Raw genomic sequence first — 19,462 nt, forward strand, 5'->3', positions numbered from 1 at the left:
GTTTTAACCTTTGATGTCTTCCATAAGCTGTATCTTTTTAAAATCATGTTATCTTAAAAAAAGTAAAAGAGGAAAGCCACTTGTATCTGAGAATAATCTTCTCTGTGTTAATGGATAGACTTAAATGTTCAAAAAAGCCTTGATACCATCTGGTTTGTTCCTGTCATATAGGATTGAATTTCACGTATTTTAGAAGGAAATCACTGTCTTGTGCTCCTCATTGCCTTTTTCTTTCTTAAAGTTTACATCTTCATCTTTGATAGGCTATAATTCTATATGTATATATCTATCTTTTTATATCTGTTTATATATATAATTTCATATTCTGCCTCTGTTGTGATTTCTTATGGGAAAAACGATATAAGGATGGGTTTTTATGATACGTGTTCTTCTTGGACAATAAAACAACGTTGGTACTATCTCCAAACACTCGGTTCATTTAATAATATAATTAGCTAGGCTTCCAAATTTTTAAGTTTACAGAAATGAAGTTAATGTTATGTTGTTTGATATTCTTTAAAGTAAATATATAATCAAGGTTATATAATTTTTATTGCCAAGTTAATATTTTAAAAACATTTACATTAAAATCTTTTCAGGTTGTTTAATAGACTTGATAGGCAACATTAAAAAATTTAACTAGGAAAGATTAATAATTATTTATTTACCTAAAGTTTAGTTCTTGAATTCTGTAACAAGGGAGTATTTCAGAGGTACATTTAGCAATTCTTTTTAGTTATAAAATATATACTTTTAGCTCTGTACTTTTGTGTTTCTGTGCTAGATGCTGGTAAACAAGAGATAGCTTTTGCATTCATGGAGTTTTACTCTCTAGTGGGAGAAGTCACAGCAGAAATAATAATATATGAAAAGGACTGAAAGATGATTTATAGGTTCCTGTGGAAATCATATAGCACCAAACTATTCTGGGTATGTGGGGTTGGGTCAGAGAAAAGTGGGTATAAACTCCTTTTGAGTCATAGACCTCTCTGAGAATCTGATGACATATATGGACATTCTGTACAGAAAACTGCTCATGTAAGGAACGATACCCAAATTTTCATTTCAGGGTGTTCATGGACCACCAATTAAGAAAGCCTAGGGTATGCCGTCAAGTAAATTTATTTTGAAATACTCCAGAAAATTAGGAGTTCTAAGCTCTTTTAATTGTAACGAAATGGAAATTTCAGGACAGCAGGAGAGCAGGATTTCTTTTTGGCATTATTCTCCTTGAAAAAATTCTTACTAGAATGTAAGCTCTTGAACTTCTAAATAGAGTCTGTCATGTAGTGAGATTTGATAAATATTTGTTTTAATAACAATCTTGCTGGGTGTAGAATTCTAGATTGACAATGATTTAAAGATAATCCTTTATCTTTGTTCTCTATAGATACTTTTCGTAGTCTGTTGTCAATCTGGTTTTACTTTTTAGGTAATCTCTCTTTTTTTTCTCAATTTTTTTTTTTTAAATTTACTTTTGAAGAATTTATTTTTGGGATATTGGGTTTACTATGATATGGATTTATTTTTATTTAGTTTGATCAGAACTCAGCTTTTGTAGTCCGAGAATTAATGGTTAGTTCTGGAATTAAATTCTTATCCATCCCCTCTCTGAATCTTGCTTCTTCCCATTCTCTATATTCTATTGTTTTGGAACTCCTTTGAGATGCATGTTAAACATTCTTATGTGCCTCTTCATGTTTTCTTAATCACTCTTTAACATTTTCCTAATTTTTCATCTCTTTATGCTGAATTCTGGTTATCTTTTCAGGTTTGTTTTCAAGTTAGCTTATCTATTTACTTGTTTCCATTTATTTTATTTTATTTATTTTATTTTTTTTGGTCTCATTTTGTTGCCCAGGCTGGAGTACAGTGATGTGATCACGGCTCAAACTCCTGGGCTCAAGCAATCCTCCCACCTCAGCCTCCCAAGTAGCTGGGACCACAGGCATATACCACAATGTCCAGCTATTTTTTTTTTTACATTTTATTTTTGTAGAGATGGTATCTCTCTATGTTGCCTATGCTGGTCTCAGACTCTTGGGCTCAAGTGATCCTTTTGCCTTGGCCTCCCAAAGTACTGTGATTATAGGCAAGAGCCACTGTGCCCAGCCAATTTGCTTGTTGTTTTTATTTTTTATTATTATTATTTTTTGAGATGGGGTCTCGCTCTTTCACCCGGGCTGGAGTGCAGTGGTGTGATATCAAGTCACTGCAACCACTGCGTCCTGTGTTCAAGTGATTCTCCTGCCTCAGCTTCCTGAGTAGCTGGGATTACAGGTGTGCACAATCAAGCCTGGCTAATTTTTTTTGTATTTTTAGTAGAGATGGGGTTTCACCATGTTGTTCAGGCTGGTCTTGAACTCTTGACTTCGTGATCTGCCTGCCTCAGCCTCCCAAAGTGCTGTTATTATAGGTGTGAGCCGCAGCACCTGGCCAATTTACTTGTTTTTCTTGCTGAACCTGTCCAGTAAAAATTCAGTTTGAGTGATGATATTTTACTTTTAAAAAGATGATAAACACCAGACTTAACATAAAATCTAGATTTTATGTTAATTAAATGTTAAATAATTATCTAACATACCTCCACAAAACTTTTTTTCCATTATATATTGGTTATAAACTCCATTTCCTCATATGATTTTATATTATAATTTTCTTTTGAAAAAATTACTAAGACAATACTGATTTTATACAAGGAATTTCCCAGACTCTGGGTTTTTAATTGGTCATGAAACTTTGATTGGTTTGGTGTCACCAGCTTCGGTTAGAGACTACTTGGAATATTTGAATATCAAAGTAAACTTTATTCCTCAAAAGCCAAGTTATATGGCTAGACTTCCTTTTCAGTTCCTATATAATACTTTTCTGAAACCCTCATGCTACAGGTTCTTATTATTTGTCTCTCATTTTCTTCTTACAGCCTAGGCCCAATTCTGTGTTTGATATATTTCTCATTTTGTGTATAATTTCTTAGTAATTTAGAGGTCTTGGAATCAGTTCTGTGCTATTACTGGCAGACCCTGGATCTGGAGCTCCATTACTTCTTCTCCCCTTTTTTCTTTCAGTAATACTTCCTTCAATTCCCTCCACCTAGTCTTTCCTCTGGCTCATTAGTAATTACAGTATAGGCTGGGTGTGGTGGTATGGGCCTGTAGTCCTGGCTACTTGAGAGGCTGAGGTGGGAGGATTGCTTGAGGGCAGTAGCCCAAGATCAACCTGGGTAACATAATGAGACCCCGTCTCTTTTTGCAGTGAAATCTGACTTGATTCATTTTGTGTCTTTCTGAGCACTCAATGAATCTGCAACCAGAACCTCAGGTGACTTTTAGTTGCTCCCAGATAAGTTTTAGTTTTGTCTTCCATTATTAATGTCCTTAAAACCGAACCCCATTTGTATAGGGAGAGGCCTAAGGCCAAAATTCTTGTACCATAGGATTTTGAAAGATAGTATAATCTATAGTCAGTGATGACATTTTTTTCAGCACTTCTCACCAGTGACTCCTCAAGTGAATGGGTTAAATGGATATTACTTATATATTCTTGTTTCTCCTCCTGTAATAGATATTTACACCTTGGATACCATTTAGCATGTTGTTCCCAGGGGTGTTCAATGTGTTTCCATCAGTTAGCCTTCCTCCACAGCAAAAGCATTTTACTTTATCACTTTTACCTAAAGCATAAAATTCAGGCCTGTACACTGCTGCTTGTTAACTGAGTACATCCACATCCCCAAAGTAATGATCCGTGCTTCATAATCTGCTGTGGATGGATTTCTTCAGAGGATTTGTTGAATTGGGGAAATTCCTATCAGAACTCACAACATCAGATTCACTTCAAATGTTAACATTCTGGCCCAAAACAAAGAAGCAATTAAGAAAGTGTTGCCTATGTTCTTCTGCCACCAGCCAGCACTATAAGCTTCCCAATTTTTCAGTTTTCTACCACAATAAAAGCACTGCACTTGGTCATCAATACTTGTGTAGTAGAGTTCAGCACTAACTCTCTTGGGGTTAAGTGGGCATAGTTTGGCTGGTTCTGAAATGACTATAATCGAGCTTCCTCACTATACATGGTGTGTTTCTTGGGTATATGGTATCTGATACATCTGAAGCCTGTCCAGTTATCAGAAGATAATCTGCGTGAATCTCAGATGGCCTGCCTAAGGCAAATTGATTACTGTTTCCCAGTTTTCAACTTGTGAATCTCAGATGGCCTGCCTAAGGCAAATTGATTACTGTTTCCCAGTTTTCAACTTTGTACTGACCATTTTGGATACTAGGATTTGCAGGTTGTGTGGCACTATTTTAAAAATAAATGCCATTGGTAATCTGCAGTTTGGGACAGTTTCTTGTGTCTTCCAACTACTGAGTCTCCATACTGCCTTCTATCTACTGCTGCATGACAACGAAAGCACCACATGGTATCTCCTTCACCACTATAAAGAAAACCTACCTGTGCCAGTGTTGATGCTGAAACAGGACTACTGCTTGGAAAACTAGCCAAAGTTTTTAATCCGTTAAACTCTTCTACCAATTCTTCATCCTTATTTATGTCTGCAGGTACATAGTTTTAGATCCTTCAAAACTGTTAAAAGCCATCTTCTCTTGAAAATGGGACTTGTTCACCCTTTCTTAGGTGTCAGAGAGTTCAGAAAGGCAGTCTTGGAGGGCGTGAGCTACCCACCCTCCCACCCAGCCATACCTTCCTTCAACAGTCCTGGGAACCCAGTCATGGAGCCCCTGCTGGGGGGGTGCTGCTTTCCTGCCTTCCCCAGCAGCCTATAGTATCATTTTATACAGAGAAAATAAAAAAAGATATTTCAGTCTTTCTTCTTGCATTATTGATCACATATGTTTTAATAATTATTCATATTTGGAATAGTTAAAACCATGTTACTTAATACACAGATTTATCACCTTTTTTTGAATACTGATATAGGTAGTGCTTCTCAAACATAGGCATTCTGAAAAATTTTCTGTAGTACAGTTTCCCATTGGGAAAAAAACCTACAAAGTTATGTTGCATTTATAATAATTATAATTGTATTCACTTCATTTACTTGACAGGAGATAACTTGGATTTTGACTAGACTTTGATAAGAATCAGATCTTCTGCTTACTACTTTGCATATCTGATGATTGGTAGAACTTTTAACAATCTACCTTTTAGCTTTGTGCATTTCAAATTTATTTCTTTTTCATTACCCACATATTTTCAGGGCTTGGCACCCTAGGACGTGTCTATATATCATTATGGCCTCTGGTTCTTCACCTTTGTGTCATGACGGGGTAAGTTGGCACAGTAGACAACAGAGTATTCCTGGAAGCCACTCTTTTTTTTTTTTTTTTTCTTTTTTCAAGACAGGATCTGGCTCTGTCACCCAGGCTGGAGTGCAGTGGCATGATCTTGGCTCACTGCAACCTCTGCCTCCTGGGTTCAAGCAATTCTCCTGCCTCAGCACCCAGAATAGCTGGGATTACAGGCGCACACTGCCATGCCTGGCTAATTTGTGTATTTCCAGTAGAGTTAGGGTTTCACCATGTTGGCCAGGCTGGTCTCGAATTCCTGGCCTCAAGTGATCTGCCAGCCTTGGCCTCCCAAAGTGCTGGGATTACAGGCGTGAACCACCGTGCCTGGCTGCCACTCTTTAATGAGCCACTAGGAATCAATGTTCTATACCTAAAAGCAACTGGAAAGTAAATTAATGAATATATCATGCAATCCAAGCTCAATATATCTTGCTAAACTCAACTCTACTAGTAAGCTGGATCCCAAAACCTAGTGCTGCTCACCACAAGGTGAAGTTTGACAGAGAAATCAGAATGTAAAATGATAGGGATCTTAACTATCTATGGTTAAAATACCTTACTTTGGCAAATGTTACCAAAATGTGACTATGTGAACAGATTTTGTAGGGCTCTTTTCGAGGCTTGGAAGAAGCCTGTGGTTATGAGGGGTCTTTATGTTTCTCTGGCTTCCTCCTACCACCACTGTCTCCTTCCTCATTCTCCACTTCAGCCACACTGCCCTCTCTGGTGTTCAGTGAGCATGACAAGCATGCTTTCTCTTCAGGACTTTGATATTTGCTGTTCGCTCTGTTTTGAGTTCTTACCGCCAGATATCTGCATGGCTTGCTGTTTCATTTCACTGAGACTGCTGAAGTGTCACTGCTGTGAGGCCTTCCATACCTATCTCACATGAAGTAACAGTCACTCTTCATGTCACTTATAACCCTGCAGTCCCAAGCCTCTTTATCTTTTTTTTTTTTCATGGACTTGATCAACATCTAACATATATCTTTTTTGCTTATTATTTTATTGTCTGTCTTTCCACCTTGGAATTTAAACTTCATGAATGTAGAGTTTTTGTGTGTTTTATACCTGCTGTGTCATGCCTAGAACAGTGCCTAAAATGTACTTTGTGCCATAATTTGTTAAATGAATCATAGATGAATGTGTTTATTAACCCATCTATGCTGGAGGTTGCAAATTTGTTTTTGTGAAAAATCAGACCTACTTGAGCAGTAGGAAAAAAATAACTCCTACTTTCTAGTAGGAGCAACTGGAGCATTATTAGAAGCTTAGCGTTCTAATAATGGAACACTAGGCATAAATGGGTTAAAGAGAAGGATTTATAGGAGACATACCAAATTATACCTAGATGTTTATTTAAAAGCTTGTTTTAAATATTTTAGGTTGGCGCAAAAGTAATGGTGATTTTGCTGTAATATTATTTACTTTATAAGTAAAACCTTGCTTTATTTGACTGCATTAATGTTGTATTTCAGATTAAAATATACAAAGATTAAAAGTCGATGGTCGTGGAACATAGATGAAGTATGTGACTTACTTTGAACTGAGTGTGAACACTTATGTCTTGCCAGCTCATGGTGTTGTAATCAGAATCCAGAAAAATAGATAACTGCAGGAAATCATCTACTTTAAAATGATAAACTTAAATTATTAAGTGATAATAAATACTACAACCTGAAAAGAATTTAAAACAATTGATTAATCTTAGTTATAGATTATAGATTATTTTTATTGTATAACAAAGTATCTTAAATTTTCTTAGTGGCTTTGTTATTGTGCTGCTTTTCTTGTGTTTTCAAAAAAGTTTAAAATATTATGCCTGCATGCTAGAATAGATTTGAGTTTTAATGTATTTTTTTAGACACTCATATGCTTTTCTATAGTAGCACATGGTATATACTTCAATACCCAAATACTGTGCATATTCATACACTTATTTTTAAATTATAAGTAAATTTTCTAAAACTTTTGTGTGTTGCCTGCTTTAGATTGTAAATTCCTGGGAAAAAGATCTTTAACTTTGATATTATTGATGTTAGAGAGCACACTTAAAATACTGTATTTAAAAAAAATTAAAACTTTTATTTTGAAATAATTGTAGATTCATATGCAATTATAAAAAGTAATATAGGGATCCCATGTTCTCTTTACCCAGTTTCCCCCAATAGTAGCATATTGCAAAACTATAATATAATATCAAAACCAGAATATTTAATTGATACAGTCAAGATACAGAATATTTCCATCATAGCAACACCCACTTCTCTCTTGTTGTCGCCCCTCCTTAACCCCTGTTCATGGTTTTTAGTTATTATGAATAAATCTGCTATAAATATTCATGTACAGATTTTTATGTTTTTATTGTTCTGGGATAAATGCCCCTTAGTGCAGTTGCTGGGTTTATATTGTGGTTACATGTTTAGTATTTTCTTTCTTTTTAAGACAGATTTTTACTCTGTTGCCCAGGCTAGAGTGCAGTGGTATGATCTTGGCTCACTGCAACCTCTGCCTCCTGGGTTCAATTGATTCTCCTGCCTCAGCCTCCTGAGTAGCTGTGATTACAGGTGCATGCCACCATGCCTGGCTAATTTTTGTATTTAGTGGAGACGGGGTTTCACCATGTTGGTCAAGCTGGTCTCGAACTCCTGACTTCGTTATCTGCCCTCCTCGGCCTCCCAAAGTGCTGGGACTACAGGCGTGAGCCACCACGTTTAGTTTTTAAAGAAACTATCAAATGTGTTCCTGAGTGGTGGCTGTACCATTTTGTTAGGGTTCCCAACCTAGAAGAAAGCTTTGAATCTCTAGTTCTTTAAAATGGAAAACCTTTTTGGGGGTTACATTTGTCTGTAAATTTTAGTATTAGAAAAATTTCTGGGAAAGTACAAAATGTGAATTGGTGTTTTTAGCCAGTTATAAATGCTCAGTAATTCAAAGCTTTAATGAGATCAAAGACTTGACACATAGATATTGACTATGTCTAAGGGAAAGTGAATTTGAACATAATCATAATTTTTTCTGGATACTAATAATAACCTGATGTGCTTCATCTTCCTTTTTATCTAAACAGAGCCATTTATTTATTACTGTATAACTTTTACTAGATGAAGAGGGTGCTTGTTTCAGAACAGGTAGGGATTTAAGGATTCAGGGAGAACTGAATTCAATCTAAAGAAATAACTTTTCTTATGACTTGATTATATTGCTTACAAGACTAAGTTGAAATTGTTGGCTTATAACATCCAACAATAAAATTTCTAAATGTTGGGAGGTTTTATTTAAACAAAATATTTACTGTTTTTTGGTATGTGTCTCTGATTTGGAAAATAAAGAGGAGAGTAAAAGTCATCTGTATTTGGGAGGCCAAGGCGAGTGAATCACCTGAGGTCAGGAGTTCAAGACCAGCCTGGCCAACATGGTGAAACCCCGTCTCTACTAAAAAATACAAAAATTAGCCAGGCATGGTGGCATGTGCCTGTAATCCTAGCTACTAGGGAGGCTGAGGCAGGAGAATCGATTGAATCCAGGAGGTGGAGGTTGCAATAAGCCAAGATCATGCCACTGCACTCCAGCCTTTGCAACAGAGCAATACTCTGTCTCAAAAAAAAAAAAAAAAAAAAAAGAACTTTAGGAAAAAGAGCCATCAGATACAAGTACGTTTTGATAAGTTGCAATCATTAGACCATTAGTTTATAGCCTTAATGATTAACTAGCACTTAAAAACATACAAATTGAAGGCAATTGTATTAATACCCATCTGAAAATGTTGCTTTCTTGTTATATGTTAGTTAGCATGTATTAGAGTGAAAAGTAACCAATTTAAAAAATAGTAGTTTTCTAGATTTTAAATGTTGATAGTGAATTAGTTATTAAAGGTCAAAATGAATGAAATGTATATAGAAATAAGTATAAAGAGTTAAATATTTTCTCTGTCCAAAATATGTCTATAAAATTATGGAAAAATTTTCCTGGGGCTGATGTGCCAGAACTGATTACCCATAAGAGAACACTTACTGTTAGATTTCAACTTTGCCACAGTATGATTTAAGAGAGAACACGTAAGCAAAATTTGCATTTGCATGATTTTCCATTATTATATCAGTTGTGACGACTAAGTTTTCCAGTCTTTCAAAATTGATTATATGCTGCTAACATTTATTTAAAATGTGATGTCAAGTGTAATTAGTTCACTTACATTTTATTTTAAGAAAAAAAGTGTAAGACATTGAAAAATCCTTCTGTGTGACTCCTTTTGAAAACTTCTCTGTTATTTTATTTATGTCACCAAGCATTTCAACAGTATATATGTTTTAAAATTGTAAACATATATCTAATGTATGTTAGCAATTTGTCTTTAGCATTTGGTTTTTCATGTTAAACATGCAGTATATTTTATTAAAACATCTATATTTGATTTTTCAAACATAGGTTTGAAAATGGTGATTCAGGCTGGGCACAGTGGCTCACGCCTGTAATCCCAGCATTTTGGGAGGCTGAGGAGGGAAGATCACCTGAGGTTGGGAGTTCGAGACCAGCCTGACCAACATGGATAAACCCCGTCTCTACTAAAAATACAAAATTAACTGGGTGTGGTGATGCATGCCTGTAATCCCAGCTACTCGGTAGACTGAGGCAGGAGAATAGCTTGAACCTGGGAGGCGGAGGTTACATTAAGCTGAGATCATGCCACTGCACTCCAGCCTGGGCAACAAGAGCAAAACTCCATCTCAGAAAAAAAAGAAAAAAGAAAAAAGTGCTTTCTCTTGTTCTTTCACTCAACAGAGAATGATCCCCACAGACCAAGCAGTTCTCTGGAAGCACGTTCTCTAGCAGACACCAGCTTAGTGTCTTCTAATTCAATTGAATTCTGACACTGTCTACCTGGATGGAGATAGCATCAGATTCCACAGGTTGAAGGCTCAGTTTCATAAGACTGCCTCCACCTCAGATGCCAATAGAAAGTAATACTTGTTATCTATACTTCTGACTGATCAGCTATAAATTGGGGTTCCCACTACCCCCTCTTCAAGTTCAGCTAATTTACCAAAGCAGATCACAGAACTCAGGGAAACACTTTGCTTACATTTACTAGTTTATTATAGAGGATATTAGAAAGGTTTTGGATGAACAGCCAGATGGAAGAGATGCATATGGCAAGATATGGGAAAAGTCTAACAAGAGCAAATGTTGGTATGAATGTATAGGAACTGGAACTATCAGATTCCTGCATGTGGGAATGTAAAATTGTTTAACCCCTTTGGAAGCTGATTTGACAGTTTATTAAAAGGATAAACATACACTTTTCCATATGAGCCAACAAATCTACTCATAGACATTTGCTTTAGAGAAATACATTTTTATTTCTTTTTAAGTTATTTTTAATTGACAAATCATACTTGTATATATCTATGGGGCACAATGTGATGTGTGTGTATATATATATGTGTATATATATATATGAATCTCGAACTCCTGACCTCAGGTGATCCACTCGCCTTGGCCTCCCAAATACAGATACAAAAAAAACAGGTTTTTTTTTTTTTTTTGAGAAATGTCTGTTCAGGGCCTTTGCCCATTTTTTAATTGGGTTGTTTCCTTGTAATTGTGTTAAATCCCTTGTATATTTTGGATATTAACCCTTTATCAGATGTATAATTTGCAAAGATTTTCTCCTAATCTGTGGAATCTGTGGGTTGTCTCCTTTTCTTTTTTGAGACAGAGTCTCGCTCTGTCACTCAGGCTGGAGTGCATTGGTGCGACCTTGGCTCACTGTAACCTTCACCTCCCAGGGTCAAGCAATCCTCCCATAACTTCTTGAGTAGCTGGGACTGCAGGTGCATGTCACTATGCCTGGCTAGTTTTTGTAGTTTTTGTAGAGATGGGGTTTCACCATGTTGCCCAGGCTTCCAATCTGTAGGTTGTCTCTTTACCCTGTTAATTGTTTCCTTTGCTGTACAGAAGCTTTTTAGTTTGATGTAATCCCATTTGTCTATTTCTGCTTTTATTGCCTGTGCTTTTGGGTTCATATCCAAAAAAACAAATTACCTAGACCAGTGCCATGAAGCTTTTGCCCTATATTTTCTTTTAGTCATTTTATAGTCTTTAACCCATTTTGAATTAATTTTTGCATACCATATGAGATAAGAGCCCAGTTTCATTCTTTTGCAAGTAGATATCCGGTTTTCCTAACACCGTTTATTGAGACTTGGTTTTTTTCCTGTTTTGTGTTGTTAGCACCTTTGTCAAAAATCAGTTGTCATAACTGTGGGTTTATTTATTTCTGGGTTATTTATTCTGTTCCATTGGTCTGTGTGCCTGTTTTTATGCCAGTACAATGCTGTTTTGATTAAAATAGATTTAAAATATATTTTAAAATCAGGGAGTGTGATGGCTTCTAGCTTTGTTCATTTTCCTCAGGATTCTTTGGCTGTTTGGGGTCTTTTGTGGTTCCATTTGAACTTAAAGATTGCTTTTTCTATTTCTGTGAAAAATTACATTGGAATTTCAGTAAGGATTGCATTGAATCTATAGATTGCTTTGGGCAGTATGAACATTTTAACAATATTAAATTTCCCAATTCATGAACATGGGTGTTTTCCCGCAGTTTTGTTTATCAGTGTTTTATAGTGTTTTTAGTATATGGATCTTTTACCTTCTTGGTTAAATATACACGTAAGGATTTTATTTTTTGTTGTTGCTGTTGTAAATGGGATTTTTTTCTTAATTTATTTTTAATAGTTGATTGTTAGTGTATAAAAATATTACTGATTTTTGTATGTTGAGCGTGTGTCCTGCAAGTATACTGAATTTATTTATCAGTTCCAACAGTTTTTTGGTGGAATCTTTAGGGTTTTTAATGTATAAGATCATATAGTCTACAAACAGAGATTGTTTTACTTCTTTCTTTCCTACTAGGATTACTTTTATTTGTTTCTCTTGCCTAATTGCTCTGGTTAGGGCTTCCAGTACTATGTTGAAAAGAGATGGTGAGAGTGGGCATCCTTGACTTTTTCCTCATCTTAGAGAAAACGCTTTCAACTTTTCACTGTTGAGTATGATGTTAGCCGTGGGCTTGTCACATATGGCCTTCATTGTGTTGAGGTACATTCCTCTATACCTAATTTGTTGAGAGTTTTTATTGTGAAAGGATGTTGAATTTTGTCAGCACTCTTTCTGCATCTCTTGAGATGATCATAAGGATTTTATCCTTCATCCTGCTAATGTGGCATATCACAGAGGTCCCCAGCCCCTGGGCCACGAACCCCATCAGGAACCAGCCTGCAAAGCAGGATATGATACACAGTGAGCGACCATTATTGCCTGAGCTCTGTCTCTTGTCAGATCAGCAGTGGCATTAGATTCTCATAGGAACCCAAACCCGATTGCGAACTGCACATGTGAGGGATCTAGGTTGCATGCTTCTTGTGATGATCTGAGGTGGAACAGTTTCATCCTGAAACCAACTCCCACGCCCCTCCACCCCCGCCCTTGCATCCATGGAAAATTGTCTTCCAGGAAACCATTTTCTGGTTCCAAAAATGTGGGGACTGCTGGCCTATCACATTTATTGATTTCCTATTGAACCATCTTTGCCTCCCAGGGTTAAATGCCACTTGATCATGGTGAAAGATTTTTAAAAAACAGGTAAAAACACTTAAATTGACATATATTACTTGTACATATTTATATAGTGCATGTAACATTTTGATACATGCATAGACTATGTAATGTAGGATATCCATCCCTTTGAACATTTATCATTTCTTTGTGTTGGGAACATTTTTCCTTTTTTATTTGCAGAAGATTTCTGTAGTGTCAGGAACATTTTAAATCTTGTCTTTTAGCTATTTTGAAATAGACAATATGTTGTTAACTATAGTCACTCACCCTACTGTGTTATAGCACACCAGAACTTATTTCTTGTATCTCACTTTATGTTTGTACTCATTCACCAACCTCTCTTCATCTACCCTTCTCCTACACAGCTTCTGGTATTTACCGTCCTGCTGTCTATCTCCATGAGATCAACTTTTTTAGTTCTCACGTATGAGTGAGAATATGTGATGTTTATCATTTTGCCTGGCTTTTTTCACTTAATATAATGATCTCCAGTTCCATCTGTGTTGCTGCAACTGACAGTATTTCTTTTTGTTTTGAGACGGAGTCTCTCTTTGTTGCCCAGTGCAGTGGGGTGATCTTGGCTCACTGCAACCTCCACCTCCTGGGTTCAAGTGATTCTCCATTCTCCTGCCTCAGCCTCCTGAGTAGCTGGGATTATAGGTGCCCGTCACCATGCCCAACTACTTTTTGTAGTTTTAGTAGTGATGGGGTTTCACCATGTTGGCCAGGCTGGTCCTGACCTCCTGACCTCAGGTGATCCATCCGCCTTAGCCTCTCAAAGTGTTGGGATTACAGGTGTGAGCCACTGCACCTGGCTAACCGACAGTATTTCAAGTGAAAGATTATTTTAATGTATTAATTGGATTCAGTTTGCTAGTATTTTGTTAAGGATTTTTGCATCTATGTTCATCAGGGATATTGGCCTGGAATTTTCTTTTCTTGAAGTGCCCTTGTTTGGCTTTGGTATCAGGGTAATACTGGCTTTGTAAAATGAGTTTGGGTGTATTCCTTCTGTTTCAGTTTTTTTTGAAGAGTTTGAGAAGGATTGGTATTAGTTTTTCTTTAAGTGTTTATTAGAATTCACCAGGTCCTTGGATTTTCTTTGATGGGAAACTTTTTATTATTTATTCTATCTGCTTACTCATTTTGGTTGTGTAAGGCCATTCTTGCATTGCGATAAAGAGATATCAGTATCAGAGGCTGGATAATTTATAAATAAAAGAGGTTTAATTGGCTAATGGTTCTGCAGGCTCACAGTTCTGCAGGCTGTATGGGAGGCATAGTCCTGGCATCAGCTTCTGGGAAGTCCTCAGGAAGCTTACAATCATGGCAGAAGGTGTGAAGTGGGAGCCAGCATGTCACATGGTGAAAGCAAGAGCAAAGGCAGGGATTGAGGGGTGCCACACACTTTTAAATAACCATGTCTCACGAGAACTCACTATCACGAAGATAGCACCAAGGCATGAGGGATCCACCCCCATGATACAAACACTTCCCACTGGGCCCCACTTGTAGCACTGAGGATTGCAACTTAACATGGTATTTCAGTGGGGACAAATATACAGACTATATCATTGGTCTATTTAGATATTTTTTAATTCTTCATGATTCAGTCTTGGTAGGTTGTATGTGTCTAATAATTTATCCATTTCTTTTAGGTTATATAATTTGTTGGCATATAATTGTTCACAGTTGTTTCTTTTTTATTATTATACTTTAAGTTCTAGGGTACATGTGCACAATGTGCAGGTTTGTTACATATGTATACATGTGCCATGTTGGTATGCTGCACCCTTAATTTGTCATTTACATTAGGTATTTCTCCTAATGGTATCCCTCCCCCCTCCCCCTACCCCACAACAGGCCCTGGTGTGTGATGTTCTCCACCCTGTGTCCAAGTGTTCTCATTGTTCAATTCTCACCTATGAGTGAGAACATGCGGTGTTTGGTTTTTCTGTCCTTGCAATAGTTTGCTCAGAACGATGGTTTCCAGCTTCATCCATGTCCCTACAAAGGACATGAACTCATCTTTTTTATAACTGCATAGTATTCCATGGTGTATATGTGCCACATTTTCTTAATCCAGTCTATCATTGATGGACATTTGGGTTGGTTCCAAGTCTTTGCTATTGTGAATAGTGCCACAATAAACATATGTGTGCATGTGTCTTTATAGTAGCATGATTTATAATCCTTTGGGTATATATCCAGTAATGGGATGGCTGGGTCAAATGGTATTTCTAGTTCTAGATCCTTGAGGAATCGCCACACTGTCTTCCACAATGGTTGAACTAGTTTACAGTACCACCAACAGTGTAAAAGTGTTCCAATTTCTCCACATCCTCTCCAGCACCTGTTGTTTCCTGACTTTTTAATGGTAGCCATTCTAACTGGTGTAAGATGGTATCTCATTGTGGTTTTGATTTGCATTTCTCTGATGGCCAGTGGTGATGAGCATTTTTTCATGTGTCTGTTGACTGCATAAATGTCTTCTTTTGAGAAGTGTCTGTTCATATCCTTTACCCACTTTTTGATGGGGTTGATTGATTTTTTTTTTCTTGTAAATTTGTTTAAGTTCTTTGTAGATTTTGGATGTTAGCCCTTTGTCTGATGGGTAGATTGCAAAAATGTTCTCCCATTCTGTAGGTTGCCTGTTCACTCTGATAGTAGTTTCTTTTGCTGTGCCAAAGCTCTTTAGTTAAATTAGATCCCATTTGTCTATTTTGACTTTTGTTACCATTGCTTTTGGTGTTTTAGTCATGGAGTCCTTGCCCATGCCCCTATCCTGAATGGTATTGACTAGATTTTCTTCTAGGGTTTTTATGGTTTTAGGTCTAACATTTAAGTCTTTAATCCAATGTCTCCTCTTTCATTTTTCATTTTATTTTTCTTCTCTCTTAAACTAGCTAAGGGTTTGTCAATTTTATTTAAAAAAAAAAACAACTCTCAATTTTGTTGATTTTTTAAAATAGTGTTTTCCTAGTCTCTATTTTATTTATTTCTGCTTTGATCTTTGTTATTTCCTTTATTTATTTACTTTTGGCTTAGTTTGTCTTTTTCTAGTTTCTTAAGGTGTAGCATTAGATGTGTTACTTGAAATCTTCTTTTTTGATGTAGGCATTTAGTGCTATTAATTTCCCCTTTGGAACTACTTTTGCTGCATCCTATACATTTTGGTTTGTTGTGCTTCCATTTTTGTTTGTCTTCGGCATATGAATTCTGATTTCTATGTAAAGACTTGTATACGAATATTCTTAGAGCCTTTGGTTGTTTGCCAAAAACCAGAAGCAATCAAAAGTTCATTAATAGATGATTTGATAAGCATGTTGTGCTGTGTCCAAACAGTGGTATACTTCTCATGTATAAAAGGGAAAGAGCTTTGACACATTGAACTATATAGATGAATCTCAAAATCATTATGAGTGAAAGAAGCTAAGACAAAAACGATCATGTAATCTATAGTAACAGAAAGCAGATATGTGGTGGGAGAGCAGGGAGTGAAGGGATTGAGTGAGAGATAGTACAAAGGAACACAAGGAAACTTTGGAGGTAATAGATGTGTTAATTATTTTGATCGTGATGATCATTTTAGAGTGTGTACATATTTAAAAACTTTTCAAAATGTACTCTTTAAATTTTTGGTGTTTATTGTAAAGTTGTTCCCCTTTATCTGCTGCTAAATATGTATTCTAAGACCTCCAGTAGATGCCTGAAACCATGGGGAGTGCTGAAACCTAGATACATGATGTTTTTCCTGTATGTACATATCCTAATAAAGTTTAATTTATAAATTTGGCACAGTAAGAGATTAACAACAATAGCTACAATAAAATAGAACAATTATAATAATACACTGTAATAAAAGTTACGTGAATGTGGCATCCCTGTCTCTCTGAAAATTCCTTGGTGTACTGTGCTCACTTTCCTCTTCTTGTCGTGTTGTGGGATACTAAATTGCCAGCATGATGAGATGAAATGAGGTTGATGATGTAGGCCTTGCGACATAGCATTTAAAACTTATGAGTTGTTTATTTCTGGAATCTTGTATTAAGTATTTTTGAACCCCAATTTATTGTTGGTAACTAAAACCATGGAAAGCAAAACCGTGGATAAAGGGGGACTACTATATATCAATAAAGCTGTTAAAAAATTATGTTTGCAGCATAAAAAACCGCTCAATCATCCTGGAGTTTTACATGTTCCTCCAGTATGTTAACATAAATCAGCTTTGGCTAACATACTTTTGAAATAATTTAAAAGTACCAACTCATTTTTTTTTTTTGCCACTATTGTTATACTGTATGTCAGTGTATTGGTGGATTTTAAATTTTTCTTTATGTGTTAATTAGATAGAGAAGTAAACCATGTATGAATAAGTTTTATTGACTGGCAAAGAAGTTATCTTCCTCTTACTGGAATGGATAACAGAATGACTTCCTCTGGGTTCTTCCTTCTCTGCTGCCTGGCTTTTTTGTGTCACTCCAGATTTTTGGTTGAGAGAACTTGGTTCAAGTGTCCATCTCTAAAGCCATCATATATGACCTCAGTGGCAGTGTATCCACTGTAGAGGTATAGCTGGTTGTGGCAGTGTTGAAATTCCTCAAGGAGAGGGCAGTTCTCAGTGGTATTATTTTTGGGCTGTATACCACTTATGCAAAAGGATATAGATAGTTTTCCAACTCAAATTACAAAAAAACACAGTAAAGTGGTTAAGAACACCGGCTCTAGAGTTAGATGGATTTAAATTTGAAGGCCGGGAGTGGCGGCTCGCATTTGTAGACCTAGCTACTTGGCAGGCTGAAGCAGGACGATTGCTTGAGCCCGATAGTTTGAGGTTATAGTGAGCCATGCTTGCATTCTAGCCTGGGCACAGAGTGGGAACCTGTCTCTGAATTTAAAAAAAAATTGAATCCTACTTTACCATTTAATAGCTTTGTGACGATAACTGCAAATCTAAATTTTCTCATCTGTCAAATGGAATAATTCATAGATCATTTTTTGGTGATTATTACGAAGGCTAAGTCAATGTGACCCAAGAGGAAAAAGAAGCTATTAAACCTAGCATTTCTACACAGTGATAATGGATCATTCCTCTAGGTAAGAGATGAGTAATTTAAAGAAATGTTTATTTCAAAAGATTCTTTGATAAACATAGAACTCTGTTTTTGACTGCTTTTTAAAGGAATGTGTGTATGTGTCTCTGTGTGTGTAATGAATAAATGAATAATTCAGGGTGGATAAAAATTGCATACATTTAAAAATTACAGGCATTATATAAAGGAGGAAGTAATATTTAGGTTACTAGCATTGCACAGTCATATTCATAATGTGTGATTAGTTTCCCAGAATACTTGCCTGGAGCTGACATGAAAGTAAGTTCTGGGACTTAGCCCTGCCATAGATGCGTTATGTACTTCAACCTAGATGTTTCCTTTTCTAGTTCTGCGTTCTTTCACTAAATCTGGACTAAATAAGTCATTGTTGAAGTCTTAAAATGTCTTTCCTAAACATAGCGATAGAGTATATGTAGAAGCTTAGGACTCCTTAGCAAAGAAGGCCAAAGAAATGCTTAGTTGTTTCTCCCCCATCTCTACTTTCCTTAATTAATCCTAGTAGTTTTTGTTGTTGGCCTGTTTTTTTGGCTGTGAATTTAAAGGGATTTTCTTATTTTACATCTTTTTGATATTTAATATATGTGTTTTCTGTATTTTTATTTATTGTTCTCTGAAATAAGCTCTTCCGTGTCTGAGATTTTGTCTTCTATGTCTGTCTTTGAAATTTCCTGCAGTAATAACCTGAATGCTTTGTATTCAGTGAATTATACCATTATAAAAATATAGCTTATGTTTGTTTATTGCTTTAAAACATGCTCCCATACATTTTTCCATTTACCCTGTCAAAACCACCCTGTTAAATAGGCATGACAGCTTTTATTGTCCCATTTATAGTTGAGCAAAACTGAATATAAAAGGCTATATGGTTTCTCTGAACTCAGAGTAATAATATATAAAATAATATTGAAAACTCAGGTTTTGATCCTGGGTTTAGTGCTTTTACTCTGCTATTGTAGCCTATCTAAGTGTTATTGATTGATGACCTTCTAGACTTGAGGCTTTGTAAATAATGATACCAGGAAACAAACCTTATATGTGGCAATAGTTGCAATATAGAGCATGATTGTTTTATTATGGTTTTTTAATTAATGTTGAATCTAAAGGGCTGGATATAATAGCAATGTTTATAAAAATTTAACACTACCATGACAGCCTCAGGCAGCCTTAGCATGAATATTGACTCAGTACACTTCTGTGTTAAATCATTTTATGTGACTTTGGTCTAGAAGGTAAGCATTACTTGTACTTCTAGGAATTAAATTATGCAACTGTATTGTACGTTTAAAACCAAAGGAAAAATAACTTATTTAATTTATATTCATCCGGTTAACTATTTGAGCCCTAAAAATAAATCACTCACTGTTTTACTGTGTTCTGTAGCTCTCTGATCATCAACCATATTTCATAGAGTTTTTA

The 19,462-nt window shown here is 36.0% G+C and overlaps 1 protein-coding gene and 1 pseudogene across 7 annotated transcripts in view; one reads left to right on the forward strand and one right to left on the reverse strand.

The window, feature by feature from the left end:
* Positions 1-19,462, forward strand: part of TMEM135 (transmembrane protein 135) — a 262,469-nt gene that overhangs the window by 40,313 nt on the left and 202,694 nt on the right. For 3 of the 7 annotated variants that reach the window (XM_077964170.1, XM_015115383.3, XM_077964171.1), the window contains one exon: positions 5,222-5,291. The exons of the other annotated variants lie outside the window; for them this stretch is intronic. In XM_077964170.1, coding sequence (XP_077820296.1) covers positions 5,222-5,291 — 70 coding nt within the window. The remainder of the gene's footprint in view (positions 1-5,221; positions 5,292-19,462) is intronic. 7 annotated transcript variants of the gene reach the window in all.
* LOC106993415 (E3 ubiquitin-protein ligase XIAP pseudogene) lies at positions 44-4,601 on the reverse strand (annotated as a pseudogene).

This window comes from Macaca mulatta, chromosome 14 (genome assembly GCF_049350105.2).
Source record: "Macaca mulatta isolate MMU2019108-1 chromosome 14, T2T-MMU8v2.0, whole genome shotgun sequence".
Classification (NCBI taxonomy): Eukaryota; Metazoa; Chordata; class Mammalia; order Primates; family Cercopithecidae; genus Macaca; species Macaca mulatta.